The following is a 17,780-nucleotide window of genomic DNA, read 5'->3' as shown; positions in this document are numbered from 1 at the left end:
TCGGCAATGGCTTCCTTCCAATTCACGCCCCCCTCTAACCCCAGGGGAGAGGTTGCCCGCCCGTCCAGCTCTTTTGGATGCGGCGATACATTCTTCCCGCTGCTTCGCGTGTTGACTCGTTCGCCCAAGCTGGTTTGCCCTTTGCCCCGTCCACCTCCGGTGCCCCCTTTCTCTTGGGTCCCTTCTGGCATTTTTTTCTCCCCCTTCCCCTTCATCGTTTCTTCTCTCCTTGTTCTTCTTTTCCCCCTTTTCCGCACCCTATTTTAATTTTATTAATATATATATATATATATAAAAATATATGTATATATTTTTTTTTTAAATGAAAAATTTATTTCCCCCCTTCTTTCCTTTACCCCTTTATTTCACCCCTTTTCTCTTTACCAGTTTTCTTTTGGGTTTTTATTTAAAAAAAAGAACAGAAATATAAGTCTCTTTTTTCTTTTGTTTTCTCTCTCCACTCGCCCAGGAGAGAGAGAGAGAGTCCCCCTTTGTCCTTGCCACGTGGTGGTCACTGCAGTTGGGGGGAGGGGGAGGGGCGAGTGGGGCTGCTGGTTGGGGGGGGGGGTGGTGTCCCCGCTGCTGGTTGGGGGGGGGGTTGGTGTCCCCGCTGCTGGTTGGGGGGGGGGTTGGTGTCCCCGCTGCTGGTTGGGGGGGGGGGTTGGTGTCCCCGCTGCTGGTTGGGGGGGGGGGGGTTGGTGTCCCCGCTGCTGGTTGGGGGGGGGTTGGTGTCCCCGCTGCTGGTTGGGGGGGGGTGGTGTCCCGCTGCTGGTTTGGGCGGGGGGGGGGAAGAGGGCCCGCCGCTGCCGCACCGTTCCCGGCCCGCGTGGGGGGGGGGGGAGAGAGGGGTTGGACCTGCCGCTGCTGGGCCTCCCTGTCGCCGTCGCTCCTCGCCTCCGCCTTCCGCCGCCGCCCGCTCCTCCTCAGCTGCCGCCCGCTCCTCCTCCGCTTCTCCTCCGCTGCCGCCCGCCGCTGCCGCCCGCTGCTCCTCCGTTGTCGCCCGCTCCTCCGCCGTTGCCGCCCGCTCCTCCTCCGCCGTTGCCGCCCGCTCCTCCTCCGCCGTCCGGCCTGTCGGGGGGGTTCCTTCCTTGCGCTTGCGGGAGCCCCTCTCCCTGCGACCTCCTCGCTCGCCGCCCGGAAGTCGAGTCTCAGCCTCTGACTGTCTTTAAGTCCACAAAGCCAATACAATAGATAGACTTTTAGCGCCCTCGAGCCCCCAGTTTGTTATGGGCCAGGGTTTAGAGAACCCAAAAGTGTATCCTGGAGTACACCTGACGCACAACTTTTAATAGATTGTTGTATGGCGAGCACACGGCCCACTCTACAGGTGTGGTACAGCAGAAATGGTAAAGTATTTTTTAATGCAAAACAATATTTATTCTATGAACTCAAGTTAAACTTTTTGAAACATACAGTGAACATCTTAGCAACCATTAATTTAAATACAATACCCAAAGAATACAGCACTAAGTAATGCGTACGTTGTCCTTTTAAGATCCAGAAGACCAAACACACCTTTTGCCAGAAGCACATCAGGTTAAAGGCATTACTGTCATTAGTTGCAAATCACCAGGATAGATTTACAGTCTTTAGATTACAGAGAAAGATTCATACACCTTCTGGCTGTGACTACAGCTATCCAGCTCTGAAAACGGAACTAAAACACACCCTGCAGCAAACAACCTAAAACGAAAGTAAAAAGCTGACAGACAGCCCAGCTCCACCCACTCTCTGACATTACTGCAGTAACAAACACCAATTTCTTAAAGGTACTCTCACTAAAGATAATTATGTGCACACCCATTTATATACACCAATTTCTTAAAGGTACTGTCACATGATGCAAGTGTCCTGTTCACAGAATCAGCATGAAATTGCTAAGATAGAGACACAAAATCCATATTTACCATCTTCCTTTGCACGCAGAAGTTCAGCTGCAGGAAGATAAACACAAGTTAGCCTAGTTAATAGGAGATGGAAGGAAAGATAACCCATGCATATTTGTGAGTTTCTAATTAATTAACAACTAACATGGCTTAGAATGAGAAAGTACGTCCAAGGTGCAGTCGTGACAGCATCTGTAGGGAGAGAAAAGAGCTAACGTTTCGAGTCCGATGACTCTTTGTCAAAGCTTTGACAAAGAGTCATCGGACTCGAAACGTTAGCTCTTTTCTCTCCCTACAGATGCTGCCAGACTTGCTGAGATTTTCCAGCATTTCCCCATTCGTTTCATATTCCAGCATCCGCAATAATTTGCTTTTCCACAGGGTGCAGTCATTATTTGCTACATGCGCCACAGTTATTTAGTTGTGGTGATGAGGGAAACATCGAAATCTTAATTTACTGTTGGACCTGAAAAATGTCTTCTTATTTTACTCCAAGACGCAGCGGCAAAATCGAGGAAAATGGAAGCTGGAATCATGCATTTTTATTCTGGGCTTACTGAAGAATTCGACACAAAACTGCTTTGAAGCGTCAACTCAATTCCAAATTGCCGAGCAGAAAGTGTCCTTTGACACACTCAACGATTTCTCCTTTAGCTTGTCTCACTTTCTGCACATAAATAATGTGGCCATGGATAGCCTCTTGCGCCCCAGTTACGCTTGCGTTTTTTGTGGCATATGTAGAATATTCTGTTCCTGCTATGATCAGCACCCTCCAACTAATATTTTCGTTATACCGATGACTGTGTGTCCGTGCCGCATAATACTCTCTTCCGAATCTGGAAACGCTGTTGACTTTGCTTCCAATATCCACCCTCTCTCTCTCCTTCACATAGTCCATCTCAGACACTTCATTTCCCTCACCACCCTGTCAGAATTCCGGAGGGAACGGTCTCTCGATTATCCTGAACGCCACATCCTCTTCCAACTGCACCTTCCCATGAAATCGCAGACGGTAGAACAACTTTGTTTCCTTTGTCCTGACGGTTCGAGATCCCAAACACTGCGTTCAGGTGAAGCATCATTTCACTTGTAGCTTCTTAAATGCGGAGTACTGTGTTCGCTGCTTCCAACATGGTCTCCTCTACTTCGGGGAGAGTAAACCGAGACTGGTTTTGTGAACACCTTTGCTCAGTCTACAAGCATGACCATAAACATCCTGACATCTGCCAACTCAACCCACTATCTTGCTCCCGATCCCACATGTCCGTCCTTGACCTGCTGCGATGTTCGAGTGAAGCCCAACCGGAAGTGGAGGAACAACATCACAAACTTTGTCTCGACACTTTAAAGTCTTCTGGAGTTCAGTCGATTAACTCTCTCCTCACTCCTGATCATCCCTTTAAATAATTTGGCCCAATGGCCCCTGTCCTACAGGGCTATTTGTCACCAGTTTTTAAATTTTACGTAACATACAGCGCAGACTTCTGTGCTCCTTTAAACAAATTCTACTATGTGACGTTTATGTCCGCAGCAGCACATTTTTACACTGTCTTAAACACGCCCTCTATTTTGTGGTCATGCCATAGTTCTTCAATATCCGAGTCATATCACGAAAAGAGAACCCTCGGCCCATCACGCGTGCACCAGCCATGAATCATCCATCAATTCTAATCTAATTTCCAGCACTTGGTCATAGACTTGTATGCTATGGCGTTTCAAGTGCTCAGTTAAATGCATCTTAAATGTTGTGAGGGTTCCCACTTCGCACACCCTTTCTGGACGAATTTTTGAGCCCCAACCCCTTCGAGGTTAAAATCATGTTGCTCAAATCCCTTGACCTTAACTTAAGTCTATGTCCCTGGTTATTGATCCCTCTACTGAAGGGGCAGGGTTCTTCCCATCTATCCTATTTAAAAACGTCGTATTTTTACATCTCGATCATGATTTTCCACAGCCTCCTCTGGTTAAAGGAAAGTAATCTCAGCCTAGCCAGCCTCTCTTCTTCGCCGAAGCGCTCAGGCCCTGGCACCACCCTGGTGAATTTCTCCTCCTCCGTTTCTCGTGCAATCAGAACCATCCTATGGTATGGAGACCAGAGCTTCTCACAGAATTCTAGCTGTTGCCTAAGGAACGTTTTATATAGTTCCTGTATAACCGCCCAGCTCGTACATTCTGTGTCTCAGCTAATAAAGCACATATCCCATATGCCTTCTTGACCATCTTATCAACTTATCCGACTGCCTTCAGGGATCTATGGACATACACCGCTAGTTCCCACTGGTGCTCTGTACTTTCTAGCATCTTGCCATTCACTGTGTATTCCTTCAGTTGTTAGTCCTCCTAACATGCACCACCACACACTTTTCATGGTTAAATTCCATTTGTCTCTGTTCTGCCCATATGATCAGCCAAGTATTTCCTCCTCACTATTACCAAACCAACAATTGTTGTGCAATCTTAGAATTTACTGATCATCCTCCCCACATTCATATATAGGTCATTAATGTACACCACAAACAGCAAGGAGCCCAGCACCACATCATGCGGTACATCGCTAGCCACAAGAGACTACTCAGGAAAACAACCTTTGACCATTACCCTCCCTCCTACCACTATGCCAATTTTTGATTCAATTTGTTAAGTAGTCCTGAATCCCATAGGCGTTCACCTTTTTCATCAGTCTCCCATGTTGGAAATTGTCAACAGTCTTAGGGGCTGTTTAGCACAGGGCTAAATCGCTGGCTTTGAAAGCAGACCAAGGCAAGCCAGCAGCACGGTTCGATTCCAGTATTAGCCTCCCCGAACAGGCGCCGGAATGTGGCGACTAGGGGCTTTTCACAGTAACTTCACTTGAAGCAACCTGTGACAATAAGAGATTTTCATTTAATTTCATTTCGAAGTCCATGTAGACTTCATCTACTGTACTGCCCTCATCTACACAGCGAGTCACTTTCTCGAAGAAATCAATGAAATGTGTCAGACCTGATCTCCCCCGATAACGCTCTGCGGAATATCCTTAATTATTTCTTATCTCTCCAAGCAGAGATTCATTCTGTCCCTCAGAATTTTAACCAGTAGATTCCCTACCACTGATGTTCGACTCACTGGCCTGTAAGTGCCTGCTGGTTCCCTACTTCCTTTCTTGAATAATTTAATACATTCGCTGTCCTCAGATCATCTGGCACGTCTCCTGTGGTAGAGAAGATTTGAAAATTACCGTCAGATCCTCCGAAATCTCCTTCCTTGCCTCACATGGGAGCCCAGGATACATCTCACCTGGTCTGGGGATATATCCAGTTTACAGCCCACTAAAATAGCTAGCACCCCCTCCCTCGCAATGCAAATCTGCTCAATTTTATAACAACCCCTCTCCGTGCTTTCAAATCCCACATCGTCCTTGTCCACAATGAACACAGAGACAAAAGACTTATTTAAAACTTCCCCTACGTCTTTTGGCTCCACACACAGATTGCTACTTCTGTCCATAATTGTCCCTACTATTTCCTTGGTTCCATAAATATCTTATATCTTACTGAGTTATTGTGACTATCATCGAAACACTTGCTCAGTTACACCTCTCCCACCTTCCCGGCTTGATTCTCTAAAACTAGGTCCAGTACATAGAATTATAGAATTTACAGTGCAGAAGGAGGCCATTCGGCCCATCGAGTCAGCACTGGCTCTTGGAAAGAGCACCCTACCCAAGGTCAACACCTCCACCCTATCCCCATAACCCAGCAACCCCACCGAACACGAAGGGCAATTTTGGACACTATGGGCAATTTATCATGGCCAACGCACCTAACCTGCACATCTTTGGACTGTGGGAGGAACCCGGAGCACCCGGAGGAAACCCACGCACACACAGGGAGGATGTGCAGACTCCGCACAGACAGTGACCCAAGCTGGAATCGAACCTGGGACCCTGGAGCTGTGAAACAATTATGCTACCCACAATGCTACCTTGCTGCCCTTTATTTAGTACCTCAATCCTCTTGTGGTACTTTCTATGTGTTGGCTCAAAAAGCTCTCTTGATTGCACTTCAAGATTACAGTGCCTCAAAAATTTTCACACTTTGCCTATACCAATTAATATTAGGAAAGTTTAACCTTCAGAACATCTTCAATTGATCTGCGTTACTTTTAAGGCCTCTTGCAGAGAAATAAATGCCATCCCGCCTTGCCATATTTTATTGTGCTTCAAAGATCTATCTTCGCTCGGCCTCCCAGGCTCACTTGCATTTAATTCTATATTTGGTTGTGCATCTCCCGCTACTATACCTCCACTCAGTACCCAACCCAGAGCAAATTAACTTAACCACCACCACCTCTACACCTTGCGACAGCAAGAGCAAACCTCCCCTCAATGATGTTTGGCCTATCCCGGTTCAGGTGCATCCCATCGGACTTCTAGAGGACCCATCTTCCCCATAAAGGGACGCAGTGACCCATGGACCTAAAGTCTCCCCCCCTGAATCATCTCTACAGGCACGCATTCGTCTCCTTGTTGCCACCTACCGCCACTCTTCTAATTTGCTCCATAAACTAACAGCATAAAACCCATCACATTTTTCTGTGCCTTCAGTTCTGAAGAACAGCCATACGGACTCTAAACGGTTGTTCGCTTTCTCCCTGTGGAGATGCTGCCAGACCAGCTGCGTTCGACCAGCACTATCTGGTTTTATCAGAAAACACCCGTTTTTGCCGAATGTTTAATAAACTGGAAAGTAGATTTGAAACACAGCGCTAGGTCGGACATCTAGAAAGACAGTTGATGCATTTTCAGGGAACTACCTGTGGGGTGAACAGACCTACTTTCAGGCACAATCGAATGACTTCGGAGGCATAGATCATTTCACTGTTCACCCAATCAGAAAGATGAAATGTATAGATAACCACTTACCGAGACACTATTGAAATTAGTTAACGGGAGAGAACATTATAAGGGGGGGACTGGATGTTGGTTCCTGGAAGCCGGAATTGGTGTACTGACAAGGTAGAAATATTTCAAACTCTTTCTCAGAAAAGAAAGCATCCGGAACTTTTAATTTGAAATTGGATGACGAAGCTGCTCATGAAACTACGAAGAGATCAGTGTTTTCCCACGATCCTGGTGCTGCATAGTGGCACAGTGGCTAGCACTGTTGATTCACAGCGTTAGCGCTCCAGGTTCGATTGCCGATTTGTGTCATTGTCTCTGCGGAGTCTGCAATTTATCTCCGTGTCTGCGTGTGTTTCCTCCTGGTTCTCCGGAATCCTCCCTCAAGTCCCGGGAGCCGTGCTTGTTAGGTAAAATGGACATTCTGATTTCTACCTCTGTGTACTTGAACAGGTGCCGGAGTGTGGCGACTGGGAGATTTTCACAGCATCCTCATTGCAGCGTTAGTGTAAGCCTACTTGTGACACTAATAAAGATTATTATTATAAATTCCACAACATATTCGCACAGCCTTGATCTTGATTCGAAACGAATATGTGAAACCATGATGCGGGATTCAACCACAATTGCATCGAGTAAATGATGTGATGTTTAATTCTAAAATGAACAGGATTGTAGTCTAAGTAAAGTGCCTCACCAGCAGCCTTTAATTGTGCGAGCAGCTTTTCTATTTCTGGTAACAGAAATTGACATGGAGATAAGCTTGTTTTACTACAGGAGCAGAAGACGGTTTTGCATTTCCATTGAAAGTTACCGATACACTGGGATTAATTTATTTTGGGCAGGTGCACAAATTGGAGATTGGCAAATGCTTGCAACCGCAAAGGAAATCAGGTGCAGAGGAAGATGCTGGGAAATTTCCTCTTGCCTCTTTTTGCGACCGCCGACGAGAAATTCATACCCAGTTATTTAGTCTTCCTGGGTTTAGATTAAAACGCCTTGGTGAGTCGCCGCCAATATGCATACCAGCCGCGGTTGATTACACCTGATTTTTTCAAACTCCGACTGTTTCGTTCAATGACAAGTTAATTGGACGTCTGTTGCAATTGGAATCAAGATAATCCCAAATGTACTGACATCATTTTAAATTTTGGGTGCGGATGAAAAATAGGTGAAGTTAGATCATGCTCGATTTTGCGTCCAGTTGTGGTCGGTAATGGGAAAGCGTGTTTGTCGCCCCATTCGACCAGAGATTTTGAAAACTGTGACACACGGTATTGCGTTGGGCGCTGTGTTACACGTCACCATATTTTTCTTCAGTCAATTTGGTACAATTCTACTTGCACAGATTTGACAATAAATTATCAATGCGCTAGTTCCAAGTGCAAGAGGGAATTTGAAAAGAGGAATGAAAAATATTTCGATCTTTCTAAAGCCGAACTATTGGTAACAGTACTTGTAATATTCAAACGGACAGCTGCCGTGTTAGGTCCAGTGGTCCGACTATAAATTATGATTTACCGAGGTTTGGCGCGTTGAAACGGACTGACGTGGTAGGTGCTCTTCAGGTCTGCTGGAAAACGTGATGGTTGGTTCATATCAGTGAACGCTAATTTTAAGATGGCGCGAAGGCCTAATTATTGTCAAAAGTCCTTCCCTACATTGAAAACTCATGTTTATCATTGCAGTCTTTCAGATTTTAAGAATTATGGGTAAATTCAAAAAATAGCGGAAAATACTGATGTTTTTAACTGCTACTGTCCTTTCCTCTCATCTCTCGTGTTCATATTCCATTCCCCTTCGTTCTTACTTTCCGCAAGATTTATCATTGATTTGAGTATTTTGGTTTGCTCGTTCTAACTTGTTGGACTTCGATAACTGTTGAATCTGGTTGAATCAGGAGACTAGGGCAGCATATTTCCGATTGTGGAGCTTCTTTTCCCTCCACCCGGGGAGTCGATTGGGAACACAACCGGCCCATACTGCCTGCCTCGCAGCCATTTAAGGCTCGAAAGAGTGTAATTTGACTGTAGACAAGTAATTTGCCCCTCACTCTGGAGGAAGTCCCGCCTTGCAAATAACACTCCAGCCCAAGCAAAATCTCTGGACTGGCCGGCAAGTTAAAAAATAAGGTGGTGGTAAGTGGGCGATTAGTGTGTTCGAGGATAAGTCGGAACGGGGAGAGGGCGGTGCAGCGGACGGTGGGCATGTTGGGGGGGGGGGGGGGGGGGGAGAGTGTTTTTATTGGGGGGGGGGGGCGGGGGAAATGAAGCGCGCCCGAAGTTATTAGGGGATTTCCAATGGAAGCGCTCCCCACACTCTTTTCACACTAGAGGCCAACGTCTGAGCACTTTAGACTGCCCGACGCTCGTGACATCCTTCTGCCAGCCTAGAAATTTAAACTGGGCGGGAAACGGACGATACATTGCCAATCATTGACCACTTAGGGAGTTCCATTCAGGAATGTGCAAAGTCTAGGGATTCCTAGAGTGAAATCTGCGCGAGCTCGAGCAGACGGAGGGAAGGCCGGGGCTCCTATTCCCCATGACTCACTCCCTCGCCGGCGAACGTGAACTCTCGTCTAACCTACCTTGAGATGATCCCGCACCCCAATGGCATCCTAATCACAGCTACTTCAACCGCAAATGCGACGTTGAAGTCCCTGTGATAGTGTTGGTGACCCGCTCTGAACGTTCTCCGCTGATGAAGAGATCTGTCATATTGCTACTTCATTGCAATGCAATGTGCAATTCAAAGTGTGCAGCAGGGTGAAACTTTAGTGCTGGATAGACGCCTCATATGAATAAAGAGGTTGGCATGGGACGACGCTAGATTGTTTCAGCATTAAAATTACGCTACAAGTAAAGTGATTGGTCATAACATTATACTTCTTTCAAACTGGAATGTTACCATGTTACAACCTGCATCGTATAATTGCGTATCCTCGTATAAGTTATATTGTAGCAAACTGAGTTATCACAATGCCAAATGAACAAAAACAATTAAGGTAGTAGCATTACAATTGTTAATGTAGTAATATTTGCAACATATTGGCACTAGCGAAGCATTGTACAGATAAATTGTGCAGCGATGTTTGACCAGTAGGCCCAAAGGAAATAGATATGCAAAATATAAAGGATTGTAAGTTAATGTATTTTGTCTCAATTACCGGTATCTTTTAAAAGTAGTTGCCTCACTGTAGCATAAGTCATCCAGTCAGTGTTAGAATTCTTCAAAGGATGCAGAATATAAATATATGATCGAATACATGTGCAATATAATTCCAGGCTGTAAATTAATAATAGTTAATAATCAAAAGCACATTGTGTCACTAATTGGAACAATATAGTTTGGAAAATAATTTGCAATTAACCGAGGCCCAGGAATTGCCCAGTGCAACATGAGTTGCACGTTCATTTTGTCGGGACATCGCCAAGGAATACTGTATCACAGTTCATGAGAAGTCACCATCTCACCGGTGACAACACCATGGAATATGTTCTCCTCGTCAATGATCTGGTGTATAATGGCGTTTGAGGCAGAAGCTATTGTTATAAATTTACGGTGTAAGTATTGAGATCTTGCGCCCTATCACTTTAAAAGATGGAAGAAAAATTATTCCCACTCCTCCTCCGAGTTGTTGAGGAATGACTTATCTGGCAGAAATTCTGAATTTTCTGCTCTACCTTTTGTCTGAGTTGTACAGTGATATCATAATCTGATCAATTTGATGTTTGTACTACATTCTGAATCGCGTCATGTGTCAAGGAAAAGGAATGGTCGCATCCATCGAAAATCACATGCCAGCATGGATTTACAACTGTCATTAACAAAATAAATTTGCAATTACATTGAGAAATTCCTGAACGACATGTAGCAGACAGTCAGGAAATAAAAGGATTACCAATCTCTGGACATTCATATCGCAGAATTTGACCCTCTCAGGCTCTGCATCGTTGTGTTTCCATTCGCGCTGAATGACCTACTATCCCGGGTATGAATGCCAGCACTCCAACTGCTTCAAAATAATCAGCTGGTTTAGTTTGAAAGTCCTCCTTAAAGGATAATATTTGCAATAATTAAAACACTGGAGGCTGGCCATACATCTGACTAAATTATTTTTCCTCACACCCACCTCACCTAAAAACAGAAAAACATATTCCGGACCATAGGTCTATTTCGAAAATATATTTAATTACGTACTGCTCGCTTGAAGAAGCTTCTTGCATTCTGGAAAATAAAGAATGAGCATTGTAAATATTTTGTAATAAACCCTTCAATGGTAGATGGTGAAGCCGTTGAGAATGCAAAATATACAAAATGTGTGATTCTTCAGACGACATTAGAAACTTGAGAACTATAAAATAGAAAAAGTGCTGGAAATGTCCAGATGACTAGGCAGTATCAGTGGAGATAAAAATAGAGTTGCGTTTTCAGCCCCAATGCCTGAGCTGAAACTTTGCAGGCAATATAATGGTCGACCTGAAGCCTGGATGGGAGATTGGTTGGGGCGTGTATTGCGTCCTGAAAGTGCTAAGCCTTGACTGGCCACTTGACGTCATTTTTCAACCGTCAGCGCTATTGAACCAGAAGACGACAGCAGGCTTCACTCCATCTGGGATTACTGCCAAGTAAACCGCCTGATTTTGTGGCAACGAGATGGGATACTCTCGCCTTCTCCGGCACCCTATGTCAAATGTACTGACTACCAGTGTCAAAAGTGGGATACCGAGGATGTTATCCCCATGTTTTTTAGAACAACGTTTCCGTCCTTCTTGTCGGAGCCTCCTTGATTGTCCAGGTCGATGTATTCCTACTTATTTTCGTCCGGGGGCTCCAGCCCCACTTCTGCTGCGTTGATACAGGCAGTGGCCACCTCTTTCAGTGGCGCTACCGTAATCTTGAGAGGTACCGATCACTACACTAACACTGGCAGGACATCCCCCTCATCAGAAAGCACTGCGGGGGCGAGGCCCTTGTGGAGAAGGGCACTGGATCTGAACCCAAAGTTTCGGGCTTAATCCCACCACACGCCCAGAAATACCCCAGGGCCGTTGCAATGGACTCTGTGGCGATTGACGGAGCCTTTGGGTCTGCGCCGGCCATAAAGAATTGATCTATTCTAATGCTATTTTCCTGCAGTTGGCCTGTAAAAAAGTGCTGGAAATGCTCAGCTGACTAGGCAGTATCAGTGGAGATAAAGAGAGAGCTACGTTTTCAGGCCCAATGCCTGAGCTGAAACTTTGTTCTTTCAAGTACTCATATAAATACTTCTTAAATGCTGTGAGGCTTCCCTATTTCTAGCGCCCTTTCAGGCAGAGTCCGAGATTACCACCACCCATTGAGTAAAAAGTGTTTTCCTCAAATCCCTGTAAATATCCTGTGCCTTTCTTTAAGTCTTTGCACCTGTTTGTTGGTCCCTCTACAGAGGACATTAGTTGCCATATTTATGCCCCGCATAACTCTGTACCCCTCAATCAGTTCCCTTTCTACCTTCCCTGCTCCAAGGAAAGCAGCTCAGCCTAGCCTGTCTTTTTTCATAGCTGAAACACTCTAGCCCAGGAAACTTTGTGACGAATCTCGGCTGCACCTTCTCTAGTGCAATCCCATCCTATGGCGGATAGGATGGTTTACTAAGGAAGTTGAAGCACTTGTCAAGAGGAAGAAGAAGGCTTATGTTAGGATGAGACATGAAGGCTCAGTTAGGGCACTTGAGAATAACAAGTTAGCCAGGAAGGACCTCAAGGGAGAGTTAAGAAGAGCGAGGAGAGGACGCGAAAAGTCGTTGGCGGATAGGATCAAGGAAAACCCTAAGGCTTTCTATAGGTATATCAGGAACAAAAGAATGACTAGAGTAAGATTAGGGCCAATCAAGGATAGTAGTGGAAAGCTGTGGGTGGAATCAGAGGAGATAGGGGAAGCGTTAAATGGATATTTTTCGTCAGTGCTTACACTGGAGAAATACAATGTCGAGGAGAATACTCGGGTTCAGTCGACCAGGCTAGATGGAATTGAGGTTCACAAGGAGGAGGTGTTAGCAATTTTGGAAAATGTAAAAATAGATAAATCCCCTGGGCCAGATGGGATTTATCCTAGGATTCTCTGGGAAGCCAAGGAGGAGATTGCAGAGCCTTTGTCCTTGATCTTTATGTCATCTTTGTCGACCGGAATAGTGCCGGAAGACTGGAGGATAGCAAATGTTGTCCCCTTGTTCAAGAAGGGGAGTAGAGACAATCCTGGTAATTATAGACCTGTGAGCCTTACTTCGGTTGTGGGTAAAATGTTGGAAAAGGTTATAAGAGATAGGGGTTATAATCATCTTGAAAAGAACAAGTTGATTAGCGATAGTCAACACAGTTTTGTGAAGTGTAGGTCATGCCTCACAAACCTTATTGAGCTTTTTGAGTAGGTGACTAAACAGGTGGATGAGGGTTAAGCGGTTGATGTGGTGTATATGGATTTCAGTAAGGCGTTTGACAAGGTTCCCCACGGTAGGCTAGTGCAGAAAATAAGGAAGTATGGGATTGAAGGTGATTTAGCGATTTGGATCAGTAATTGGCTAGCTGAAAGAAGACAGAGGGTGGTGGTTGATGGCAAATGTTCATTCTGGAGTTCAATTACTAGTGGTGTACCGCAAAGATCTGTTTTGGGGCCACTACTGTTTGTCATTTTTAAAAATCACCTGGAAGAGGGTGTAGAAAGATGGGTTAGTAAATTTGCAGATGACACGAAGGTCGGTGGAGGTGTGGATAGTGTTGAAGGATGTTATAGGATACAGAGGGACATAGATAACATGCAGAGCTGGGCTGAGAGGTGGCAGATGGAGTTTAATGCGGAAAAGTGTGAGGTGGTTCACTTTGGAAGGAGTAACAGGAATGAAGAGTACTGGGCTAATGGCAAGATTCTTGGTAGTGTAGATGAACAGAGAGATCTCGGCATCCAAGTACATAAATCCCTGAAAGTTGCCTCCCAGGTTAATAGGGCTGTTAAGAAGGCATATGGTGTGCTAGCCTTTATCAGTAGGGGGATTCAGTTTCGGAGCCACAAGGTCATGCTGCAGCTGTACATAACTCTGGTGCGGCCACTCCTGGAGTACTGCGTGCAGTTCTGGTCACCACATTATAGGACGGATGTGGAATCTTTGGAAAGGGTTCAGAGGAGATTTACTAGGATGTTGCCTGGTATGGAGGGAAGGTCTTACGAGGAAAGGCTCAGGGACTTGAGGTTGTTTTCGTTAGAGAGGAGAAGGCTGAGAGGTGACTTAATAGAGACAAATAAGATAGTCAGAGGGTTAGATAAGGTGGACAGTGAGAGTCTCTTTCCTCGGATGGTGATGACCAACACGAGGGGACATAGCTTTAAATTGAGGGGTGGTAGATATAGGACAGATAGAGGCAGTTTCTTTACTCAGAGAGTAGTAGGGGTGTGGAACGCCCTGCCTGCAACAGTTGTAGACTCGCCAACTGTAAGGACATTTAAGTGGTCACTGAATAGAGAATGGATGGAAATGGAATAGTGTAGGTCAGATAGGCTTCAGATGGTTTCACAGGTCGGAGCAACATCGAGGGCCGAAGGGCCCGTACTGCGCTGTAATGTTCTATGTTCTATATTCTATCCTCCTGATAGTGTGGTGAGTAGAGCTGCACACGAGAGTGTAGTGTGGCCCAACGAGCGTTCATACAGCCCACCTTAACCTCCCTGCTCTAATATTATGTTCCTCACCTAATAAAGGCAAAGTAGCTCATGTGCCTTGTTAACTATCTTATTTGCATGTCCTGTGCTTTCAGAGACCATTAGACACGAACCCAAAGGTGCCTCTTGCCCTCTGTACTTCCTCGTGCCTTACCATTTGTTGTGTATGCTCTTGTCTTGTTAATCCTCCAAAAATGCATCACCTCACACATTTCAGGGTTAAATTCCATTGGCCAATGTTCTACCCTGTTTCTCGGCACAGTTCCAAGTTTGCTGATTGTGTATCACATCACTGATATATCTGTGCGAAAGATGTTAGTGCTGACAAAATTTAACTGAAAGGTACTTAGAAGCATTGGAGAAATGATAAATACGTATTTGGATGAAAACACGGGTTTAAAGTTTTTCGGCAGCAAGATTGCACAGAAGATGGTTGAGTTGGAAGACTTATTATTTTCTGTTACTCTATCTGTGTGAAGCGAAAAGCTCAGAGCGGAGGCGCGTTTATGTACTATCCATAGCAAAACGAGTGAGCCAAAAATCTACGTTTCAACCGGTCCATTTCCCAGCTTCTCACTTGCTGTTTGGATTAATATGGCCCACATCTCAGCATTCTAATCTTTCTGTCGCAGAGCCATATCAGAAGAATATGCACGGGAAAGCGGAGAGATAGTCGTGCATTGACGTAAGTTTCGCTTGAAAGATGGCGATTCTTTAAAAATATTTTTATTGAAGTATTTGCAAATTTTTTCTGACAATAACAAAACAAATAATAGTAACATGAACATAAACATGGTAAAACAGACTTACCCGCCCCCCCCCTTCAGAATTCTGCTTTTGCTGACGTTTTAATTTTCCCCGAGAAAGTTGACGAACGGCTGCCACCTCCAAGAGAAACCTGGCATTGACCCTCTCAAGGCAAACTTAATTGTCTCCAGCTTGAGAAACTCAACCATGCCACTTACCCAAATCTCCACACTGGGGAATTCGAGTCCCTCCACATTAAAATAATCTGTTTTCGGGCTACAAGGGAGTCAAAGGCCAGAACGTCGGCCTCTTTCACTCCCTGAACACACGGATCTTCTGTCACTCGAAATGTCGCCACGTCTGCACTTGGCATCACCCGAGTATGTAGCACCTTGGCTATTGCCTTGGAAAACCCCTGCCAGAACCCTCCAAGCTTCGGGCATGCCCAAAACATGTGGATATAGGTTGCTGGGCTTCCCGCACACTCACACATCTATCGTACCCGGAAAAACGTGCTCATCCTCACCGTCATCATATGTGCCCGGTGTACCACTTCACACTGTATTAGAATGAGCCTGGCACATGATGAGGAGAAATTAACCCTGTTGAGGGTGAGCCGCCCACAGACCCGCCTCAAACTCGTCACCTAACCCCTCCTCCCACTTGCCCTTCAGTTCGTCCACCAGGGTTTCCACCGCCTCCAACAGCTCCTGATGGACATCTGACACCTTCCCCTCCCCAACCCAGATACCACAGACTACTCTGTCATGTATCCCCCGTGGCGGCATCAGCGGGAATGTTTCCTCAGAAAGTCCCGCACTTCCCAATATCTGAACCCATTCCCCAGCGGCATCTTGAACGTGTCCTCCAGCGCCTTCAGACTGGAAAAACTCCCGTCTATGAATAGATCCCCCATCCGTCTAATTTATGCTCTCTGCCAGACCCGGAACCCGCCATCTATCCTGCCCAGTGCAAAACTGTGGTTATTGCAAATCGTGGTCCATACCAATGCACCCTCCACCTTCTTATACCTCCTCCATTGCCCCAGATCCTCACTGCCGCCACCTCCACCAGGCTAGTGGAGTAACGGGCCGCCGAGAACAGCAGAGGTGTCGTTACCAGTGTTCCCAAACTGGTGCCTTTGCATGACGCCGCCTCCATCCACTCCCACGCGGACCGCTCCCCCACCACCCACTTCCTAATCATCGCTATATTCTCCGCCCAGTAGTAGTTGCAGAAGTTCGGCAGCAACAACGCCCTCCCCGCAACTGCGCTCCAACAACATTTTCTTCACTCGCGGGGTTTCATTCGCCCATACAAAGCCCAAAATAATCTTGTTTACATGCTTAAAAAAGGCCTTAGGGATTAATATGGCGAGGAACTGGAAGACAAACAAAACCTGGGAAGGTCCATCATTTTCACGGTCTGTACTCTCCCCTCCAGCGATAGCAGGAGCATGTCACATCTTTAAAGTCCCCTTCCATTTGTTCTACCAGCCGGGTGAGGTTGAACCTGTGTAATGCCTCCCATTTCCGAGCCACCTGTATTCCCACGCAGCGAAAGCTCCTCTCTACCATCCTGAGCAGTAGCTCTTCAGTCTCCTCTCCTGCCCCCTTGCCTGGATCACAAACAATTCACTTTTTCCCATGGTCAATTTATACCTCGAAAACCTGCCAAATTCCCCCAAGATCTGCATAACCTCGTCCATCCCCTCCACCGGGTCCGAGATGTACAAGAGCAGATCGTCCATGTACAGTGAAACCCGGTGCTTCACCCCCACCGAACCAGCCCCTGCCAATTCCTTGATGCTCTCAGTGCCATGTTTGCTCTATAGCCAGAGCAAACAGCAACGGGGAGAGGGGGCACCCATGCCTCAACCCTCGGCGTAGCTTAAAGTTCGGTTCATGCACATGCTTGCTACCGGCACCTGGTAGAGCAATCACACCCAGTCAATAAAGCCCTCAGCAAACCCAAAACTTCCCAGCGTCTCCCATACATACTCCCACTCCATCCGATCAAAAGCTTTCTCCGTGTCCATCACAACTACCACCTCCGCCTCCTCTCCTTCTGAGGGCATCATAATTATATTTAAAAGCCTGTGGACGTTAGCATTGAGCTGTCTTACCTTAACAAATCCAGTGTGGTCATCCCCATCACCTCCAGGAGGCAGTCTTCTATCCTAGTGGCCAAAATCTTAGCCATCAGCTTGCCACATACGTTCAAAAGCGAAATCGGCCTATGTGATTCACATTGCTCTGGGTCCTTCTCTCGTTTAAGAATGAGTGAAATCGAGGCCTGCAACATCGTTGTGGGAGGATCCCCCTCTCTCTAGCCTCGTTAAAGGTCCTCATCAGCAGTGGGCACAACACCTCTGAGAACTTCTTATAAAATTCTACCGGGTAACCGTCCGGCCCCGGAGCCTTGCCCGACTGCATGGCCTTCAGTCCTTTAACAATTTCCTCTGCCTCAATCGGGGTCGCCAGCCCCTCCTCCAGGTTCTCCTCCACCCTCGGAAACTTCAACTGATCTAGGAATTGCCTCATTCCTTCTACTCCAGCCGGGGGTTCCGACTCATA

The 17,780-nt window shown here is 46.2% G+C and overlaps 1 protein-coding gene across 1 annotated transcript in view; it reads right to left on the bottom strand.

The window, feature by feature from the left end:
- Positions 1-17,780, bottom strand: part of LOC119975530 (zinc-binding protein A33-like) — a 556,168-nt gene that overhangs the window by 300,096 nt on the left and 238,292 nt on the right. Inside the window, exons 44-47 of the mRNA XM_038815321.1 lie at positions 10,969-10,995; positions 9,935-9,961; positions 7,463-7,498; positions 1,908-1,934 (exon numbers count right to left, since the gene is read on the bottom strand). Coding sequence (XP_038671249.1) covers positions 1,908-1,934; positions 7,463-7,498; positions 9,935-9,961; positions 10,969-10,995 — 117 coding nt within the window. The remainder of the gene's footprint in view (positions 1-1,907; positions 1,935-7,462; positions 7,499-9,934; positions 9,962-10,968; positions 10,996-17,780) is intronic.

Source organism: Scyliorhinus canicula, chromosome 13 (assembly GCF_902713615.1).
Source record: "Scyliorhinus canicula chromosome 13, sScyCan1.1, whole genome shotgun sequence".
In the NCBI taxonomy this organism is placed as follows: Eukaryota; Metazoa; Chordata; class Chondrichthyes; order Carcharhiniformes; family Scyliorhinidae; genus Scyliorhinus; species Scyliorhinus canicula.
This window is presented reverse-complemented; position numbering and strand designations above follow the sequence as displayed.